Consider the following 19,076-nt stretch of genomic DNA (forward strand, 5'->3'; position numbering starts at 1 on the left):
GCTCATAACATACACACATCACTCATATTCAGGGATTCCTAAAGTCGGTTGAAAAGAAAAAGTCTAAAGTTTGACCCTATTACAATACTCCCCCTATTTTTACACCTACAGTATACATATGGAAAACAACAAAACTCAAGAAATTACAGGCCATACTGTCTGAAGTATATAGCAAGTTAAATAACATATATTGAAAGATCAAATCATAAAAACATTTAAGAAGTACTGGCATATGAGCAGACAGTTTTGAATGAAACAGGGTGGTTTTGATTTATCATTTTGCTCGGTTTCTTTGTAATGCCATCTTTACATTCAGTATTTCAGTCAGCTATTATTTGACTAAATGCTTTGCAGTACCCAAAACTGTCTAAATGACTCAGACGGAGAAGCAAACCACATACCCTGAAAACTGCAAGACACAAATGAGGGGGAAAGGTTTACGTCATCCTGAAGTAATGTGGCACTTGCCAGTGCTGCCCCTTGTATTTCCTCTTTGCACGGGAGCACATGTAAAGAGGTCAGCTGGCACTCCAAGTTTCCAGGATACTGAAGAGCCCTGGCCTTTTCAAAGCACTGAAGGCATTGTTCTAGCACACTGTGTTTCTTCAACAGGACCCCCCTGCATTACTCACATAAAAATGCAGCACAGCGACTTGCTTAGCTCCAAGGTACAGTCAGTAGAATCTGAAGAATGCGTCACAAACTGAACTTCACTATACCCTGGGTACAAATGATTAGTTCTACAGAGGACTAGGTTCATATAGGAACATACCACGCACAATGTGGGTGAGATTCTCAAATTTGTCTATGTTCTCAACCTTACTTTCTCTTGAGAGGGTACTGGAGAAACAAAGCTTATTCTTGGTGCTCAGGGCCCAAAGCTGGAAACAATTCTGGAGAAAACAGCATCCCATCACAAGGTACGCTCACTCACACACACACTCACACACACAAACAACCTCACTCATGATGTGACAAGATTAGAGACTTTAACTAACTTAACATTTACATTTTTGGGATGTGTGTGAGAAAACTGGAGGATCCAGAGAAAACATATTTAGACAAAGAAGGAATGTGCAGACTCAGCAAAGGCAGCAACTGGGCCGACAGAGTCAAAAAAAGTAATGCTAACGTTTGTTCCTCCCTAAGACCTGCATAGAAACTCCTTCAGTGGAACAGCAGGTGGTTTCAAAATGCTTCTATGATACATAGTTTGTTATATCCAAGATGATGTACTAGGCATTTCTAAAATTGGGCTTTATATCTAAAAGAGGAACCAGGGATGTAAATATCTGCCTATTGATGGTTAATGCCTTCTCATGATGCCTTTAGCATAGTCTTTCACAAAGAGCAATGCTCTTCAGGGAGGTTGCAGCCTAGAGAATCATATCCACACACACCTACTTCACAACCATTAGCTCACCCAGTCATCTCTAATTATACTGTAAACGCATTGTCTACAACACCCTGTTTATATCACAGGCATCCAAACTCGGTTTAATATAATGGCTTTCTTAGTAACTACTCCATGCACTATGCTCCATTATGTATATTCTTGAGTATATTCCAAAGACAGTGGACATTAGGCAACCAAGAGACTTTATAACTCCCTTTCACACATGAGTGACTCACTGAAGTACTCAAGCTCTCAGGAAGTGAACTGACACTCTCATCTCAGGGCTGATACCAGTGTAGGTGCCAGTTGATGGACATTAGTAAATGTAACAAACAGGACACCTTGGGAGAGTCACAATATCTTTGTATTAAAGAAATATAAATTAGACCAACAATGATTAGAATTAGATAACCAGGACTCACTGCCTTAAAGTAATATATATATATATATATATATATATATATATATATATATATATATAAAACAGAAGGTCTATCTGTCTGTTACCCATACAATCCGACACCCTTTGACTGATCTGAACCACATTTTACAACAGTTGCTCTTTAGGACTATACAGTCAAGACAGGCTACTTTGGAACTCAAAAGTTTGACCCTGGGGGTCCAAATGGGTTTTTCCCCCTGTGTGCTATAGTTTGCACACCAGTGCTACCTACTGCCTTAGAGCATAATAAACATCCAAACAGACTGAAGCCATATGAGCAGACAAATTGACCAGAGGTTAGCACTACTTACCTGGGCAACACCACATGATGCTTCTATCATCTACTGTAATATAAAAAAGGAGTATCAAGCGCTTTAACAGGGTGATGTGAACTTGGGGGATATGGAAGGAATTCTAGAATGCCTGGAAGAAATCCCACACAATCAACAATCAAACTGTGTGTTTTGAATCCAGGATGCTGGATCTGCGGGGTGGTGGCACTAGCAGCTGAGGTTTGCAACTGACTAAATTTAACCTCTCAACTTCTTTCTGCAAGAAAAAAACCCAGCATCCTGACTTATTCTTGGCATCCATAAACACCAACTGATTACTCCAAGAATCCACTTTTAAAGCTGTGGTGTAGACATATTCTTCACACTTTGGAACTGACAAACATTTGTCCATCTCAGCATGATGGAATTGGTGAGTCTCAGACATTATCTGTATTACAGGAGGTTCTCTTTAGGACACACAAGCTGTTTCTTCTGTACAAGAATGAAATACTTCATGGACACCTATAAACCCGAGTTAGTGAAATAAGGAATGGATACAAATCAAGTTCTCCTGCACAGTTCACATCTTTGGGAAGCAGCTTACTAACCCATTATCGCAACGCCAAGCTCTGTGGATCTTAGCTCAGCGGCCACAAGCAAGGCAGTAAACGCAGCATGTGGCAGCCAATGAAGTCCCAAGTTCATAGGAAGTGACAAACCAGCTGTTTCTTTTAGACAAGGCCAGCACGCCTATGACTTACATCTTGTACCAGCGCTTCCTCTTATAGAAACTGGTTTTGGGAGTCGGCCTCACTCACTAAACATACCCTTCAGTAAACTCCCGCAGCCGCTTCCTCTAATTTGGAGGTCTTATTTTTAGATCACAGCTTTTAACTGCCACCCAGCAGTTTCTATTGAGCGCCCATGTCAAAAGCTCAGCTGCTCCATGTACCCCAGTGGAGCTCATCCTGATTTAGTCTGTCAAACTCAGCCACCTCATGGAGTTTTGCCATGGAAAATAAATGAACTCAGACATATACTGTTAAAGCAAAAGCATGTTCCTGGGATTTTACACAAATAAGTGATGGAGCTAAAATGGAATTTGTGGCCACACCCTAACATTAAATTTGAGCACTCAGGGTGAGACCATACAAACTTCTTCCAGAGCTTTCAGAGGCAGCACTGACTATTCTTCTTAAAGCCTCTAGTTCTTCTGATTCAAAGATGTTACCTTTGAAAGCGCTGGCACTGTAAAGGGGTGTGGGAAATGTTACAGAGATGTAGAGTAGCCTAAAGAGAACAGTGTGGGATTATTGGACAGAGGAAAGACAGTTAGGAATTATCAGAGCGAAAACGAGGTTTGGACTGGTAAAAGTGACGGAGGCTGACAATAAAGGATAGGGGTCTTAATTTGTGTAAAGTCTTAGAACACTAAAGACATAAATAGGTTGTACAGCAGTGCAACATATGCATTAAGTGGAAAAAAGCTTGCTTATAAAAATGAAATGTAACAGGTGGAGGAAGGCGGGGATGCAGAGAGTTCTATGGGAAAAGAAGAGGTGCTGATGAAGGAGCAGCACAGTCTTCAACAGAACTGTTGTTGTGGAGGGGTGGCTCAAGGAGGCCAGAGAAAAAAAGGAGGAAGAGGTCATGTAGTAAAGTGCCCTCTACCTGATGTTTGTAATGGCAAAATGGTCAAAGGGAAAGTGGAGAGACAAAATGTGAATTGAATAAGACTTCCGTAAAGTACAATTTTTATGCCGTTCTTCAGATATGTCAATAATCTAAACAAATGCAATTTACATAGCAGCAAATAAATGATCATTATTGCTTTCCCTATATATACAGTCACTATGCACAACACCAAACAATCTTTATTCCCACACTGCAAAAAATGAAACCTAAGCCAAATGAAAAGTATTTAAATCACGACATCAACTCTGCTTTTTCTTATTGTAAGAATTATGGACATATCCAAAAATGAGTATTTACAATTATTTAGCTTACTTTAAGAAATCTTGTCAAGAAAACTTACCCTTGCTTACCCTGTTGGCAGATGCTAAATTCAAGCAAAACAACTCCCATTCAAAGTTTTTTTGTCTTGTTTTTGCATATACATTATTTTGCAATGCATGAACACTAGTTGTTTTAACATTCACAACGTGCTTCGGTGCTACTCAAATAGTTACTTACTTATGCAAGTTCTTTCTGTGACTGTCTTGACATCTACATCATTGTCATATTGTGCCTCACAGTGGTAACCACTCAGACTGGAGAAAACATGATAGTCACTCAAGACCAGGTCTGGAGAATCGTGCAGCTGTAGCTTCTGGAAATCAACAGTTTCAAGAGGCAGTCTTTGCAACTCACACATTACTAGTGGGGACGTTGTCATAAAGCGGAAGATGGGATGGTCAACAGCTTTCCTCGAGTATTTTCCCTGATTGATGTAAATTAGTCCATTTGAGACCATCAATATGGTCTACACTGTGCACACGATCTTGCCAGCACTGGCCTGGACTTTGAATTTCCTTGGTCTTGGAGAACCACCATGCTTCAATTGTTTTGATTGCTGCTTGAAATCGGGGTCATAGTGATGTATCCAAATTCCTCCTTAGCTATGAAATTCACCTTACATTTCTCCACAATTCAATAGCTCAGGATTCTCGTTTGAGCACTGGATGTGCTGATACTTTAATTCCAATCATTACAAATAATAGTTGTCTGACAAACCTGCAGCACATTTGGGAAAGGATGTTACAATTTTTTTCAACGTGATACGAGTCATCTGTTTCATTGCTTGTAATACAAATATTGACCTGCAATATTTTACTTCTAAAATCAAATCTTCATGTAGGCGAAGTCAAGTGCCAGAAAAACTTGAACTATCCTTACAGCTTTGTAAAAACAGCTATCAATGATTACCTTTCAAAACTTCAAAATCATGCACAATGTAAGCAACAGTGTTTTAACATTGACAGATTAAAAAAAAAAGTTGAGATTCATATGTGTCAAAATTGTCTGAAGAGGCCGATGCACATGTTCACCATAGTCAAACTATGTAATGTCCCCAGTAGTGATGACTGTGTGGAATACTCGAAGATATAAACTACAGCTTCTGACATGAAATGACTAAACCATGGGTTAAGCAGACTTGCACAAACCACAAGTGACAGATCCTGTCTTTTGGGATGCCAGGTGCTTGCCAGCCCTTGATTTTTTTTAATTAATATACTGCAGATCAGATTGAGTTCTTCATAGTAAGGCATACAGCAATTGAGGCAAAATGCTGATTTACAAGAACAGCAGATGGAAAATGACAATGTCAAGATTTATAATTGGCATGGCAGCCAAAGCAGTGAATATGAAAAAGATGCAGATTTAGGAATTAAAAACTAAAATATGTCCATGTAGAATTAATGGAAGTAAAAAGTATCTGAATTGGGATGGAGTAGACATTGTTCAGATGGCTCTGTAATGGACTGACACCCAAACTGGTTCCCCACAAGACTCCCCAGTCTGATTTAGAGAAGTAAATTGAACTTCAATTTGTTGGAGACATTAAAAATCACTAGGCCTGTCCTCCACAAGTAGACAGGGCATTACATCAAATATAATGCTGAAGCTATATAATGCATTGTGCTAAGAAGTGGAATGGAGGAGTCATAAAACTGACACATTGTGTTGCTAAAATAACAAGCACAGGCTAGCAGGCACAGGAAATCCGTGAATAAACTAGGGTGGCAAAAAGAAAGGTGAGACTTTTAGAATAAAGAAGAATAGTTTCTTGTGAGAAGAGATGTTTTGGACAGGTTGGGAGACAAGGTGCTATACAGGAGCACAGCAAGTCTAAAATGGAGATTTAAAAACATTTCACAATTTTCATGCCTATTATGTTTCACAGTTAATCATGTCTGCATATGCCCAACTCAGGGCTAAAGCCATTCTCATTGCCATTAAAGTTAGTGTGTCAGCAACAGGATGCTGGCTGCTCCAAATCAAGGTTTCTTCTGTCAGGCATTAGGATATTAGTAGACATTGGTGTGAGAAAGGTGGCAGAAAATGCATGAGTCTCCGTTTAGAAACCTGCATCTCTGTTGCGCACACAATCCCACAGAAGACAAAGAATAACCAGTAAGAAATTTCATTAATTTCCATTGGGAGTGTGTGTGCTTGTCCTCTCCCTCCTCACAGGATGCATCCTGTTGATGTCGGAACTCACTTCCTGCCAAGCCATTGGACTTCCTGCCAGTAGCCTTTTTTCCATCATGCAATTGGAAACACAATAAGCGAATGAGGACAGCAATGGGGCATTGAATGGAAAAGGGCAGCTGAAGCCAGTGTGTATAGAAACAGAGAGGGCGATGACCAGTCTAGTCCCTGCAAGCAGGACAAAGATAAACATCTCTGTTTCATTCAGTTAAGATTGTATGCTGCACCACCAGTATGAGAGCTGGTTGAGGTCTCACCCCTATCTCTGGATGCTCAATAGAGTTCTCAAGTTCTCAATAGAATGCTCAAGTTGATCATTTACTTTTAACAAGGGGGCAGAGCCAGGCACGACCAAGGGTGGCTTGACTTGTCAAAAATTAATTTAACTTCTGGTCCCTCAAAGAATTGTTGGATATACCCAGGAAAGGGTTAGCACTGGCCAGTTAAGGTTATTGCTATATATAAAAAGAGCAGGATGAAAGCCTTCTGACGATGGTTACCAGGGTGCAATAAAAAAAATCAAGCACTTTGATAGTTATTAAGATATCTCAACAATCACCTTCCAGATTGTCAACCAACAGACCTCCTTTCCTGCCCCTGGTTGGTCCAGCGCCTCAAGCTGAAATCACTACAGAGTGTATTGTCCAGTTCCAGCAGGCCCATCTTCCTCTCTTACACTGGACTTCATGACTATAGCCTCTGCATTGTAACAGCCAAGCTGGCTGACACCCTGACCACAACTGAAGATAGCTATAAGCTGAGTGGAAACTATGGCATCTGGCAGCTCAAGCAGTCATGTGTCTCTTGTATACCTGGGACTTGTAAGTTGCCCACAAATTAGACTAAAGGGAGATGAAAACATCACAGACAGAGGAAAACAGTATTGAACATGAAACTTTAATTAAAACCAAATTCTGTATTTCCTGTTCATCAGCCAGTGCCAGTGCTGAAGATTGCCATACAGATAAAAGTAACATGCTTTTCTGCAAAATAGATGAGACAGTTACAATACCCTTGAGAGGCAGAGACTTTAAAGAATTGGCTAGCACCATTCTTACTCTATGAAGAGGACTTACTCTGACTCTTGATTCACAGCACGAGAATACTTGACTCTTAAGATTGTTGATCTACAGTGTTTCCCAAACTCGGTCCTGGGGACCCCCTGTGGTTACAAGTTTTTGTTCCTAATCAGTGACAACACCTGATAACACTGATCTCATTTAATTAGCTGTTTTTTTTTCTTTTATTTGACATTCAGAAAAGCATAGCAGCATGATTTTTACATTAATAAGACATTTAGAAATATTTCTGCTTTTGCTATTGATTTAAATGCTTAACTCTTTTTTGTTGATTTAATTATATTGTGCCCTTTCTCTGTGTAGTTTTTCCCCCTTCGTTGTATCTTAATAATAACAATTAAAAATGAGCAGAGCAGACACCCAGGCAAACAACACTGCATCATGAAAGGCTGCAACTACTTTAGAGTCAGACCCACTAATTAGTAAATAATGGATTAATTAAACAATTGGAAGACCTAGAAAAGTAGAATGAAAATCAAGACGAAAATACTGTTAAAAAGAAAAAAAAAACATAATTCCTATACAACTGCTTGGTACATTTTAATATTTTTTTTTTTTTTTAGCAAACTTAGTTTTCTAATTTCTATATTGTTCCCTAAGCACAGAACTTGGGAAATATCAGTTCACTTAATTAGCCCAGGAGTTCAATTAAAAACAGAAGCTGGTTGGAACAAAAACCTGCAGGCACAGGGGGTCCCCAGGAAACACTGATACATTCTTCATATATGATGGTGCAAACGAGAGGCTAAAGTCCCACAATTAATATAAATATGCTGAGCACCATTCATTCCACAGGTTCATTTTCTCAGACATTTTCTTAATCTCTGTACTGGCCATCTTAATTTTAATTTTTGGCTACAAAAGATGTTCAAAAGCAGAATTAGATAAATCATTTAAGCCTTAAAATACCTTCCTACCAATGGGCATTTATCACAGTTCATACTTCTGGGAGGTGGTTCTTGAACCCAAAGAATGGACCTGTCCTCAAAAGGTGCATTGTGCCAGTCAGATAAATAGTCACTACTGGCATGTGGTAAACCAGGCAAATATGAGATAACTTTATTAAAAAGCACCTTAACTATGTAAAGTAAGATATGTAAGATTAGGTCCCAGTGTTGGGGGCACAAAAATCAAATCATGTTTGTCAAATCTTGAAGAATATGAGAAGACATGAGAACAGACCATTCAGTCCTTCAAGTGCCCAGAGGTGATCAGCCTCCTAATAATTGTACTCTGTCTCCAGTCAATTAACCAGCATGCAGTTCACTTTTACAAACTGTGTGGTAATTTTAATAGGTATGCTTGCCTTTTTGCAATAATTTCTTTGCTCTGTTACCTACTGGAGCATTAGGTGCAGACAGAAGAAAGCAATGGATCACCTGTGTGAGAAGATAAGAAACACAAGAAACAAGAAACACTAAGTATTTAAATGGCTATGAATGGGGCATGTTCGTCTGTGAATGGGTCCATTACTAAAAACAGCCGTTTCATGATTTTAATGCATGACAGCACTTCAAGCCAACTGAAAACACACTGCAGATATTTCTCCTGACCATTTGACGTTATCACCTGTCTCATCTTTAGAGACTTACATTATGATATTGCATATAAGGACTCTACCCTTTAAATAATTATATATCTGTATGTGTTGGCTGGGATTGGCTCCAGCAGACCCCCGTGACCCTGTGTTCGGATTCAGCGGGTTGGAAAATGGATGGATGGATGGATTTTATATGAGTGCATGGATTTATTGCTTTTCTTTGTTACTTGTTCATTAATATTCTTATCTAATCTTGTTTTTTACCTTCTTGTAACTTTTTCTTTGACATCTTGTAAAGCTACATTCTTTGTATGAAAATGTGCTACATGAATAAATGTTGTTGACATTGTTGTTATATCATCATCCAAAAAACATCCAGCCAATTACATCCTGTGATCAAAAACAGACAATGATTTAAAGTGGCCAATGGGTACTATCAACAATACTACTAATCAGATGTGTTTCTAAGATTTGATGGTATCAGGGTCTTTAGTCCCCTGCATTTGTTTCAAGGTAGAATCAGACAGTGGGGGTGGACCCTCTTCCCACTTCAAAAAAAAAAGAGCATCAAAAGCCCAACCCTCTAAATGCCACTGCTACTTCTTCTTCTTCTTCTTCTTTCGGCTGCTCCCGTTAGGGGTTGCCACAGCGGATCATCTTCTCCCATATCTTTCTGTCCTCTGCATCTTGTTCTGTTACACCCATCACCTGCATGTCCTCTCTCACCACATCCATAAACCTTTGCTTAGGCCTTCCTCTTTTCCTCTTCAGTGCAAATCTTAACATCTTTAATTCTGGTATCTCCAGAGCTGTCTGCTGCTCTCTGGTCAGTACCACCGTCTCCAACCCATATAACATAGAATAACAGATAAGGTGTAGTCAGCCATTTAACTAAACGCTGCCATCTACAATGGCACATCAGAATGGACTTCCTATCATATGCTATCTCAAATGGAACATGGCAGCCAGCAAGCCAACAATTTTACACTTTTCCTATCAGGTGACCAAGAAAATGGCTGCAGAGGCCTGAAAATCACAAACACTCAGCATTGGAGATTTATAAATCATTTTCTGCTACTGATTCATGATGCTTGGAACGTCAGGATGTGGCAAAAACTTGAATGCACCTTGCTGGGTGTCAGTAAAGCAGACTGGTGTTGGTGTAATGGTACAGTGTGTGTTTTGGTGGTATGTGAGTAGATCATCATTTGAACAACACAAGATATCTTAACATCATTGTCAATTGGGGGTATCCCTTTATGCAGCAGAGCACAGATGTTGAAACGGTCTGCATTGTCTTTGTTCAAAAGTGTAAAGCTATGTGAAAAAAGATTAGAGAAGTCCTGGAATGGTCCCATGAATGTGACTGGGAATTCAGCTAAATGCAGTTTCCTTCCTGGTCACTTGATTTTGATTTCATTAAGAACCTGTGGGTTAAGATGAACCAACCTATATACAAAAGAAAACCATTAAAAGCTAACATGAAACAACAATGGAACACACTAAGGTTAATATGGCCTAACATCCACTTGTCATACCTTTCACAAGTTCTTGAGTCTTTACCCTGTCAATTCTCACTCCAATGTTGAGGACTAACTCGTTGTTTGCTGATAATGCAAATAACTTCTATAAAATGAAGAGCTCTTGCGGGGACAGGTTACCCATTATTGGATATGGACAGTTCTGGGCCATCGCATAGCAGGAAAGGTGTTTGGGAGGGCTGTTAAGCCAATGTCACATTACATGACTTCTAGTCATATGTCAGACATAATGTCTGCAGTTACTAATCATGTTGCTTGACCATGTCTGCAGTTACTGATCATGTTGCTTGACCATGTTAATATACATGACTGAAAATGCTGGACAAGTCAAATATAGCAAATGCATGATGACTTTCTAGCACAACCATGTTTGCCCCTTTTTCTGACACCCAATAGCATGCTATCTGATGAACAAAGGATTAACAAATATGAGGAGTTCAGCCTCAATCTTGGCCCTTTCTTTTAAAATTTTTTTCCATTCTGTCGGTACGTAAGCACCAGACATCAGACAGATGAGCTTCTCTTCTGTTTGTTAGGTTCAAAACAGCCACATTCCTTATTCCTCATTGATGGATTACATGTATTGTACTTCCACATGAGCATTCATTGCTTGTTAGCATTCATGTACACAGAACCCACTCCTACAATTGAAGTAGGGGCTAGTTGTGGACCTGTTAGAATAAGTCACTGGGTATATCAGACCCAGCCACTGACTGCTTTGGATTTGCTAAGTTTATGTAAATGTCATTTAATGTGACATGACCTTTAGCTACATGAAACACCTGGTGGCTCAAAGAAGGAGCTTGTCTATTTCAATAAGGAAAATAAATTCTGATTTTGTTCCCAGACTCTGGGAACCATTTGTGCTCTAATATAAGGGAGAAGGCCGGAAGACTTTTTGGAACATAAAGAAGTGACATTTTGACAAAAAGGGGGATGGTGGTGCTCTTATTCAAATTATGGAAAGAATGAGGCTCAGTTTAAGTGACTGAGTAATCCTCCTTTAAAAGCACAAAGGATGGAAGACCGTAGTCCTTTAATGGACAGTGCAGTTGGGGGACAGCAATACCAGTTGCCACTAGAAAGGCAGGACCTCTTAATATCCTTAATCCTTTATTTTATCAGTAATGCTACAGATCACAAGGAGACAGGAGTCTTTAGAAGCATAAGACCTTTTGGGTCACCACAGGAAAGCAGGCTATAAAAGATACTGAGCACTGAGCTTACAGCTGGAAGGCCCATGAAAATGGCTCAGTGGTAAGGAGGATGAACAGTTAAAAATGGGAGGAAAAGGGCTTAGAGGTGAGAGAGAATTTGGCCCTTCAGGTGATTTGGTGGGAGGCAGAAAAGCCGGGTTCTGTGTTAGGCAACACATATCCTGTTTGCTTGAGCGAGCCCACACAAGTCTCTAGGGTTTTGTGCTTTTGCTTTGTTCTTTAGGTTGATGTGTGTTCCTTCAGTGTCCCACCCAGTTGTGCTTAAGTGTATGTGTGTGTGTCTGTGTGTGTATGCGAAAAGGAAAAATAAAAAAATGAAGCATACTGTGCGGAGTTCTGCATCGGTCTCCTCATCCCCCCCCAGCCCGTTGAGCTGTACCCTTGACACAATATGTAAATGAAGTAAAGAATGAGTAAGTCATCCTGGGAAAAGTTATACAAATCCAGTGAAACAATCAATCTCATTCAGTCAGTGTGGCTCAATGGGGTTTAGGACCCCAAGAGGCAAAAGCATCTCACGCCCACGTTGTCCAGATGCCCGTCTCTATCTGATAGGAGGGGGCCCTTGGGGCCCCATTCTCCCCACACAAGCCGGTTGTCTTATCGGAATGCTCATCCTGTTTGCTGCTAGGGCCTGGCATTTGCCTCAGCTAACGCGGCCTTGATAGACAGGAAGTGAGAGGCTAAGGGCAGCAACGTAAACATGCTGCAGGAACACAATCTGTGCACTCATGGCTCAGACCCAGTCCTTTCCCGATGGCCCTAAGTGCATTGTGGGAGTCCATAACATTGTTGAACAGTGGGAAACTGGAGCTCCTGAACTGCACATCCATTCGTGTGGATGAGATGGTGTTAGTTTACTAGAACGCCATAGGCTAAACAACTAGAGACTTTGCACTTGTTTCTGAGGGTCAATTGATAATCTCTCTCCTGGCCAATGTGTGTTTAGGCAAAGTGTTTGATTGGAGTGTCTACTAGAAGGCCAGACTGGCATATTTTCTAGTAACCTGGCATCACTTTGGTTGATTCTGCAAATCAACTGGGCATTGGATTTCATCTGTACAACTGTTGGGAATTCCTGCACTGATTGTTTCAGCAGGCCCAAATACTCACACACTCTCACACAAAAGAGCCTTATCAAACCACCAGGTTAGTGCCTTGCCTTTTCCTGAGACCTCGATCTTCAACTATCTATTCATGATCCCTCCACGTTCCATGCAGGCCTTAACTGCAACAGGCTTTCCCCACTCAAAAAGTAGTTCCACTGAACTCAACCATCACAGTGTAGATCTCCTCAGCCATTCATTAGGTGTTGTTGCCTTTGCCGAGCTCCACCTCTTCACTGTAATCAGCTGGCATAAGGAATGCAAAAATGGAAAATGGAAGATCAAGTTGTAGCAGGGCACCGAGATGTTAAGCTTGAAACAAGAGCTGCAAATTTTCCTATTTCAAAGACTTCAACTGAGACTAAAACTCTTGTTTTCTCAGCTGGTCACAGATGAAAGGGTCTGTGGAACCACTTCTCTGACCTCTGAACTGTGTTCAGTGGCGCCAGGAGGTTCACAGCTCACACACATACATATCACCCAAAGCTGCTATCATGGACTTCAAATGACACATTTACATTTTCTGCAGCTGCGCATTTGAGATGCAATGAATATTCGGTATATCAAGGACTCCCATCAGACGGAAGATTCACCTTCACATCTGAGACTCATTAGTCATTAGTCATGACACAGAATCCAAGAACCAGGTGAGAGTTTTCCGCTATATTCCTTCACCCATTCGAAAGCTTGCACACCAGATCTCAGATCAGTCATACTCTTCACAGACTCCGAATGCCTGTGCTCTTTCACCACAGCAGGAAGCAAGCAGAACACATCCAAAAAATCTGAGGACTGAGGTCACCCAGAACAAGCAGTTACTCCATACCTGTGAATGCTTTCAAGTACAATCAGACAACTCAACGAAGGCGGGTTCTGATGAGCAGTCACCTCCACCCTTAACCCCATCAGACTCACCCTCATGCCCGGAGCTCTGGAGGTGCTCAGTCAGGTCGCAGCCAAAAGCACTGCCACTGCCTTTGCCTTTGCTCTTCTGCTTTGCAGCTTTGTTCTTCATGAGGGATCCGTGAAGGTCTTTACAAGAACAGCAGCAGCATCAGTTGGAAGTTCTGGAACATGGGAAAGGGGTCCAAAAATCTCAATGCTTGCCAGTGGTCAGCTAAGCCAGCTCATGACATGCCAGAGACGAGCTGGGGAAAAATCCTCCATCCTCAAAACCGGCCAGCAAAGCAGCCAGCGGTCCCTCTGTGTCCATCTACCAACCTATGGGCACATGCAGCCGCTCAGCTTCCTGCCTCTTCCCCTTCACTCGCTTCTCTCTCTCCTCTCCATGTCACCTCAGGAAGTGCAGGAAGTGAGGCTGAGGGCTGCTCCCTCCTGTTTATCGGCCGCTGCCCGGCTGTTAGTGGATAGTTGGCTGGTGGGGGGGTGGTGGCTGGAGCCTGCCTTGTGTGTGCAGGAAGTGACTCTCAGCCAGACCTGCTGGTCTGCAGCCGCCCCATTTCCTGTGGCTGGGAAAAGGGGGGGTAGTTGGGGAAGGGCCTCTCAACGTATGGTTCTCGTTAGCGACTCTCTGGCGGGCTCTTCTCTCAAAGCCACACCGACTAAAGGCTTTGGGGGTGGGGGGTGCATTCTCGGAAATCTCTGAAACATCAGAAGTTGTGTTTGGTAGAAATCAATAACAGCTTTGTTTACAGGGAGGACAATGCTCACATTAATTCTAGGAGCCACGTTTCGGGGGCGTCGCCTCAGCAGGGTCCCTCAACTCTACTCTGTCCTGCTTACTGTACCCCATCAGAAGGGGAAGATGTTTACAGAGGGGCTGTGCTTCTTCTGCCGGACAGGTTCTTAGCAGTTCAATGCCAAATACCAACTGTGTTAAAAGGCCCAGAAGTAAAAGAGAGAAGTTGTAAGAAAAAGAGACTTGCCAGAGCAAAAGGAAAAAGAGCACTTGGAAAGAGAAGACACTTAGTTGGGTCAATAGCTAAGGCTACGGTAAATTGAAATGCTGTGTCACACATGTTAGAATCAATGAACAGTCAGAGAGTTGCTGTTTGGTAGTAGGGTGAGAAGTCACTCCGAGAATACTTTGCTGATGCCTAACCTCAGAGTAATATGATAGCCCAAGGTCAAGTTGTGTGGAAGCTGCACGAAAAAAAAAAAGATGCACTTGAACAGTTCAGTCCATGTTTGTTCTGTTTTAAACATTATACTAATATTCATAAGAACAATAGCACAGATGAAATGCGAAGAAGATCAGAAAATGCTACGTTAAACAATCCTTATTTTATTTAATCCCATTATCAGGGCAAACTAACTGAAAGTGTATGCAAAGAAGAGAAAAGTCCCATCAAAGATAAAGTAGACTATACACTCAGCAACCATCTGCTAGTTAACATACAGTGCCAATAAAAACTATTCACCCTTTTGGAAGTTTTCACATTTTTTGTTATACAACATTGAATCACAGAGGATTCAATTAGGCTTCTTTGATATTGATCAACATGAAAGACTCTTTAATGTGACAATGAAAACAAAGCTCAATAAATGATCACATACAGTAAGTATTCACCCATTTAAGCCAGTACTTAGTAGATGCACCTTTTGCATCCATGACAGTCTTTTGTCTATTTACACAGGTACTGTATGTATCAGCTTTGCACTTCTGGACACTGCAGTTTTCCACAATTTTTCTTTGAAAAACTGTTCAAGCTCTGTCAGGTTGCATTGACATCATAAATGAATTGCCCCTTTCAAGTCCAGACACAAATTTTCAGATGATGAGATCTGGACACTGACTCAGCTACTCCAGGACATTAACCTTGTTGTTTTGAAGACTTTCCTGTATAGATTTTGCTTCATGCTGGGGTCATTGTCTCGCTGGAATTCTCCCAAAGTGTAGGTTACCTGCAGAATTCCATGTTTTTTGCTTCATTCATTTTACCCTCTACCCTCTCAAGCCTTCCAAGGCCTGCTGCAAAGATGTAGTAACACAGCATGATGCTGCAACCACCATGTTTCACAGTGTGAATGGTGTGTTTCTGATAATGTGCAATGTTTGAATTTCACCAGTTTAGTCTGACAACCAAATAGCTCAATTTGGGTTTCATCAGATCACAGAACCTTCTGCTAGGTGACTTCCCATGTGCCTTCCGCTGAGATGTCAGGTGTGTGTTTTTTTAAGAGTTGCTTTCTCTTTTCCACTTCCCCATACTGCCACAACTAATGAAATTCCCCTGGCAACAGTTGTAGCAACAGTCTGCCCAGTCACCACCACTGTAGCTTGTAACTCCTTCAGAGTTCTCCTAGGTTTCTTAGTGGCCTCCCTCCCATCCTCTTCTTACAGGATTACTCAGTTTTTGCAGATTTACAGCTGTGCCATACTTTTTCCATTTCTTATTGACTGAATTAAGTGGACTCTGAGGAATATTCAGTGACTTGTATATCTTCTTGTATTCATCCCCTGACTTGAGCTTTTCACCGAGTTGCTCGGAGTGTTCTTTTTTTTTTTTTTTTGGTCTCAATTGAACTGATTATGTAATGTATAAATCCAATTTGCTGCAGCAGTTATCACTAAGGCGTGTCATATTAAAGGGATTGAATACTTCTGTTAGTAATTATTTTATGTTTTTATGATTGTAATTAATTTAGCAGAGATCTGTTTTCACTTTGACATTAAAGCGTCTTTTTCTGTTGATCATCATCAAAAAGGCAAACTAAATCCACTGATATTCAATGTTGTATAACAATAAACTGTAAAAGCTTGCAAGGTAGTGACTACTTTACTATAGCCTGCTTCTCTGAACAGTCGTGTGGCTGCAACTCAGTCTGTATTGTATGCAGCCTTTGTCAACAGGTTTGTTTGTTTCACTAAGCATTACAATGGGCAAGATATGTGATCTAAGCAACATCGGCTGCCCTCATTGGATTTTAGCAGTTCAACTGTGACCTCAGAGGGATCCTGTGGCAGCAGGTTTTCATTCTAACCCCTTTTCGTAATTAGTGACCAGGTTTTGTTGATAATTAACTTCTTTTCCCATTATTTTAATTCAATTGACCCCTTGTTTCTTTTTTTCTTAATTAGCAGCCAAACAATTGTGTGATACAAAATAGATAGATAGATAGATAGATAGATAGATAGATAGATAGATAGATAGATAGATAGATAGATAGATAGATAGATAGATAGATAGATAGATAGATAGATACTTTATTAATCCCGATGGGAAATTCACATTCACAAAATGAGCCAACACAGGAATAGCTAACCTGTGTCTGAAAATAAAGAAAGGTGAAGGTTTCAGTAAGGTTGATCTGTTGAAGTAAACAAAAAAATTTGACGTTGCTTTTAGAAAAAAGGAAAATTGATTGGTCAAAGTGAAATTGGTTGGAGTTTGAAACCCTGACTTAGCCGCTCATCTGTTGGCTCACTTCACCTTCATTTTTGTTTGGCTCCCACTTTGGGGAAAAGATTCAGAGGACTTAAAAACATAGGAATTAAAATGAAAAGAAAAGAAGCCAATTAACAGCAGAAATTGGTTATTGATTAACAAAGTGGTAGTAGGTAAAACCTGCAGCCTTTGGACAGCCCTGTTATAGAGAATGGTTTGATAAACAAGAAAAAACAAGCTGCTGTGGGAGAAAGCACCTTGCTAATGAAGGAGGTGAGAGGAGAATGACTAGACTCATTCAGGTTAACTGAATGGCCACTGTGACTAGTAGGAGGCATTGCAGCACCCTAAACCCCAAGCACAACTGTCCCAGGTTCAGATCAGTGGTTTATTATAAAATATTACCGTTATTATTTTTCTCTTCTTCTTTCTCTCTTCTCCTCCACATCTCTTAAGCGAACTTTGTCCTTCTTCCACCCAACTCCAACTCAACTGGATGATGTTGAGCATCTTCTTTTATGCAAGACTCAGGAGTACTTACAGTGCTAGGGCACAGGCTCATGGAAGCACTTCCGGGTCAATCAGGAGTCTCAAAAGTAGGTATTGTAAATCAGCGCCCCCTTGTGCCCCCCATGGAAGCCAACAGGGCTGCCTCACAGGACTACAGGTTCCAGCATGCCCTGTGGGTGTCCATGTAGGGATCCTAACACAAGGAAGCTGCCTCCTAGCATGTTGTGTAGAAAATATTTATCAGTGTGTATCTCCCCCAGTCCTTCCATTGTACTGGCCTCCCGGCCAGGTAAGGATCTTTGTACAATCCCGGTCAGGATGCCAGTCGATGTGTGCCATCCATTACACTACAAGTACTCAAATAACATCTGTTAACAACAGTTTGTGCACAGAAGGGTATCTCTTTATAAACTACTCATCAGACTTTGAAGTACATGGACTACTGCAGCAAAAGACTATATAGGCAACTGAAGAATGGGAAAATTAGAAAATTTTTGACACATCTCAATTTCAGAATTCAGAATTTGCAACAACATGAACCATCTGGCTTGTGTGAAGAGTCAGGTAAATATTGTTATTATAATGGTGTTTCTGACTCCCTTAATACCAACCAATTGTCATTTGAATGCCACAGAATACCTAAACATTGTGCCTGATCACATGCATTTTCTTACTGCTAACTTTTGTGAATGGGTATTTCCATCAGAATAATGCACCACGTTACAAAGCACACATCAACTTACACACTTCTGCAAACATGACAGTGACTTCAGTTTACTGCAATGGCCTGCACGGTCCCCAGAAACCTTTGGGTTAAGGTGGAATGGGAAATTTACATGATAAAAATGTGGATTTAACATCCGTAGGAATTGTGTCAAGTCAAGTCGGGGAGCATGCACAATAACAGTGCATTGCCACACCCACTACACAATGAAACAACTCGGGATCGTGGTTGGCAAGCCCCCCAGGCAGACGTGCTCCAGTCCCACCCTCCGGAAATGACCCTTTATCTGCCGCAGCCAGGTGTTACATGGGCAACCCCTTGGCCTGGTCCAGCCACTCAGGTCCCCGACAATGAGGATCTTACGAGCCGGATCACCCTCGGGGAAACGCGCCACATGGCCGTAGTGCCGTAACTGACGCGCCCTCACAATACAGGTAATGTGCCTCATTCAGGACTCCATGAGCAACCGTTCACTTGACACAAAGTCAAACCAACGGTACCCAAGGATTTCCAGGAGAGACACAGTACCAAAGGAGTCCTGTCTTCATCTCAGGTCACTGGATAGCGTCAGTGTCTCGCAACCATATAGCAAGACAGGAAGCACCAGAACTCTAAAGACCTGGACCTTCGTCCTTTTGCATAGATATCGGGAGTGCCACACACCCCTTTCCAACGACCTCATGACCCC

The 19,076-nt window shown here is 41.3% G+C and overlaps 1 protein-coding gene across 1 annotated transcript in view; it reads right to left on the bottom strand.

Annotated features, from left to right (window-relative positions):
• Positions 1-14,232, bottom strand: part of arhgap31 (Rho GTPase activating protein 31) — a 1,181,844-nt gene extending 1,167,612 nt beyond the window's left edge. Inside the window, exon 1 of the mRNA XM_051926292.1 lies at positions 13,721-14,232. Within this exon, the coding sequence (XP_051782252.1) occupies positions 13,721-13,820 (100 nt within the window). The 5' untranslated portion in view covers positions 13,821-14,232. The remainder of the gene's footprint in view (positions 1-13,720) is intronic.
• Positions 14,233-19,076: the final 4,844 nt, after the last annotated feature.

The sequence above is a fragment of the Erpetoichthys calabaricus genome, chromosome 4 (assembly GCF_900747795.2).
Source record: "Erpetoichthys calabaricus chromosome 4, fErpCal1.3, whole genome shotgun sequence".
Lineage (NCBI taxonomy): Eukaryota > Metazoa > Chordata > Cladistia > Polypteriformes > Polypteridae > Erpetoichthys > Erpetoichthys calabaricus.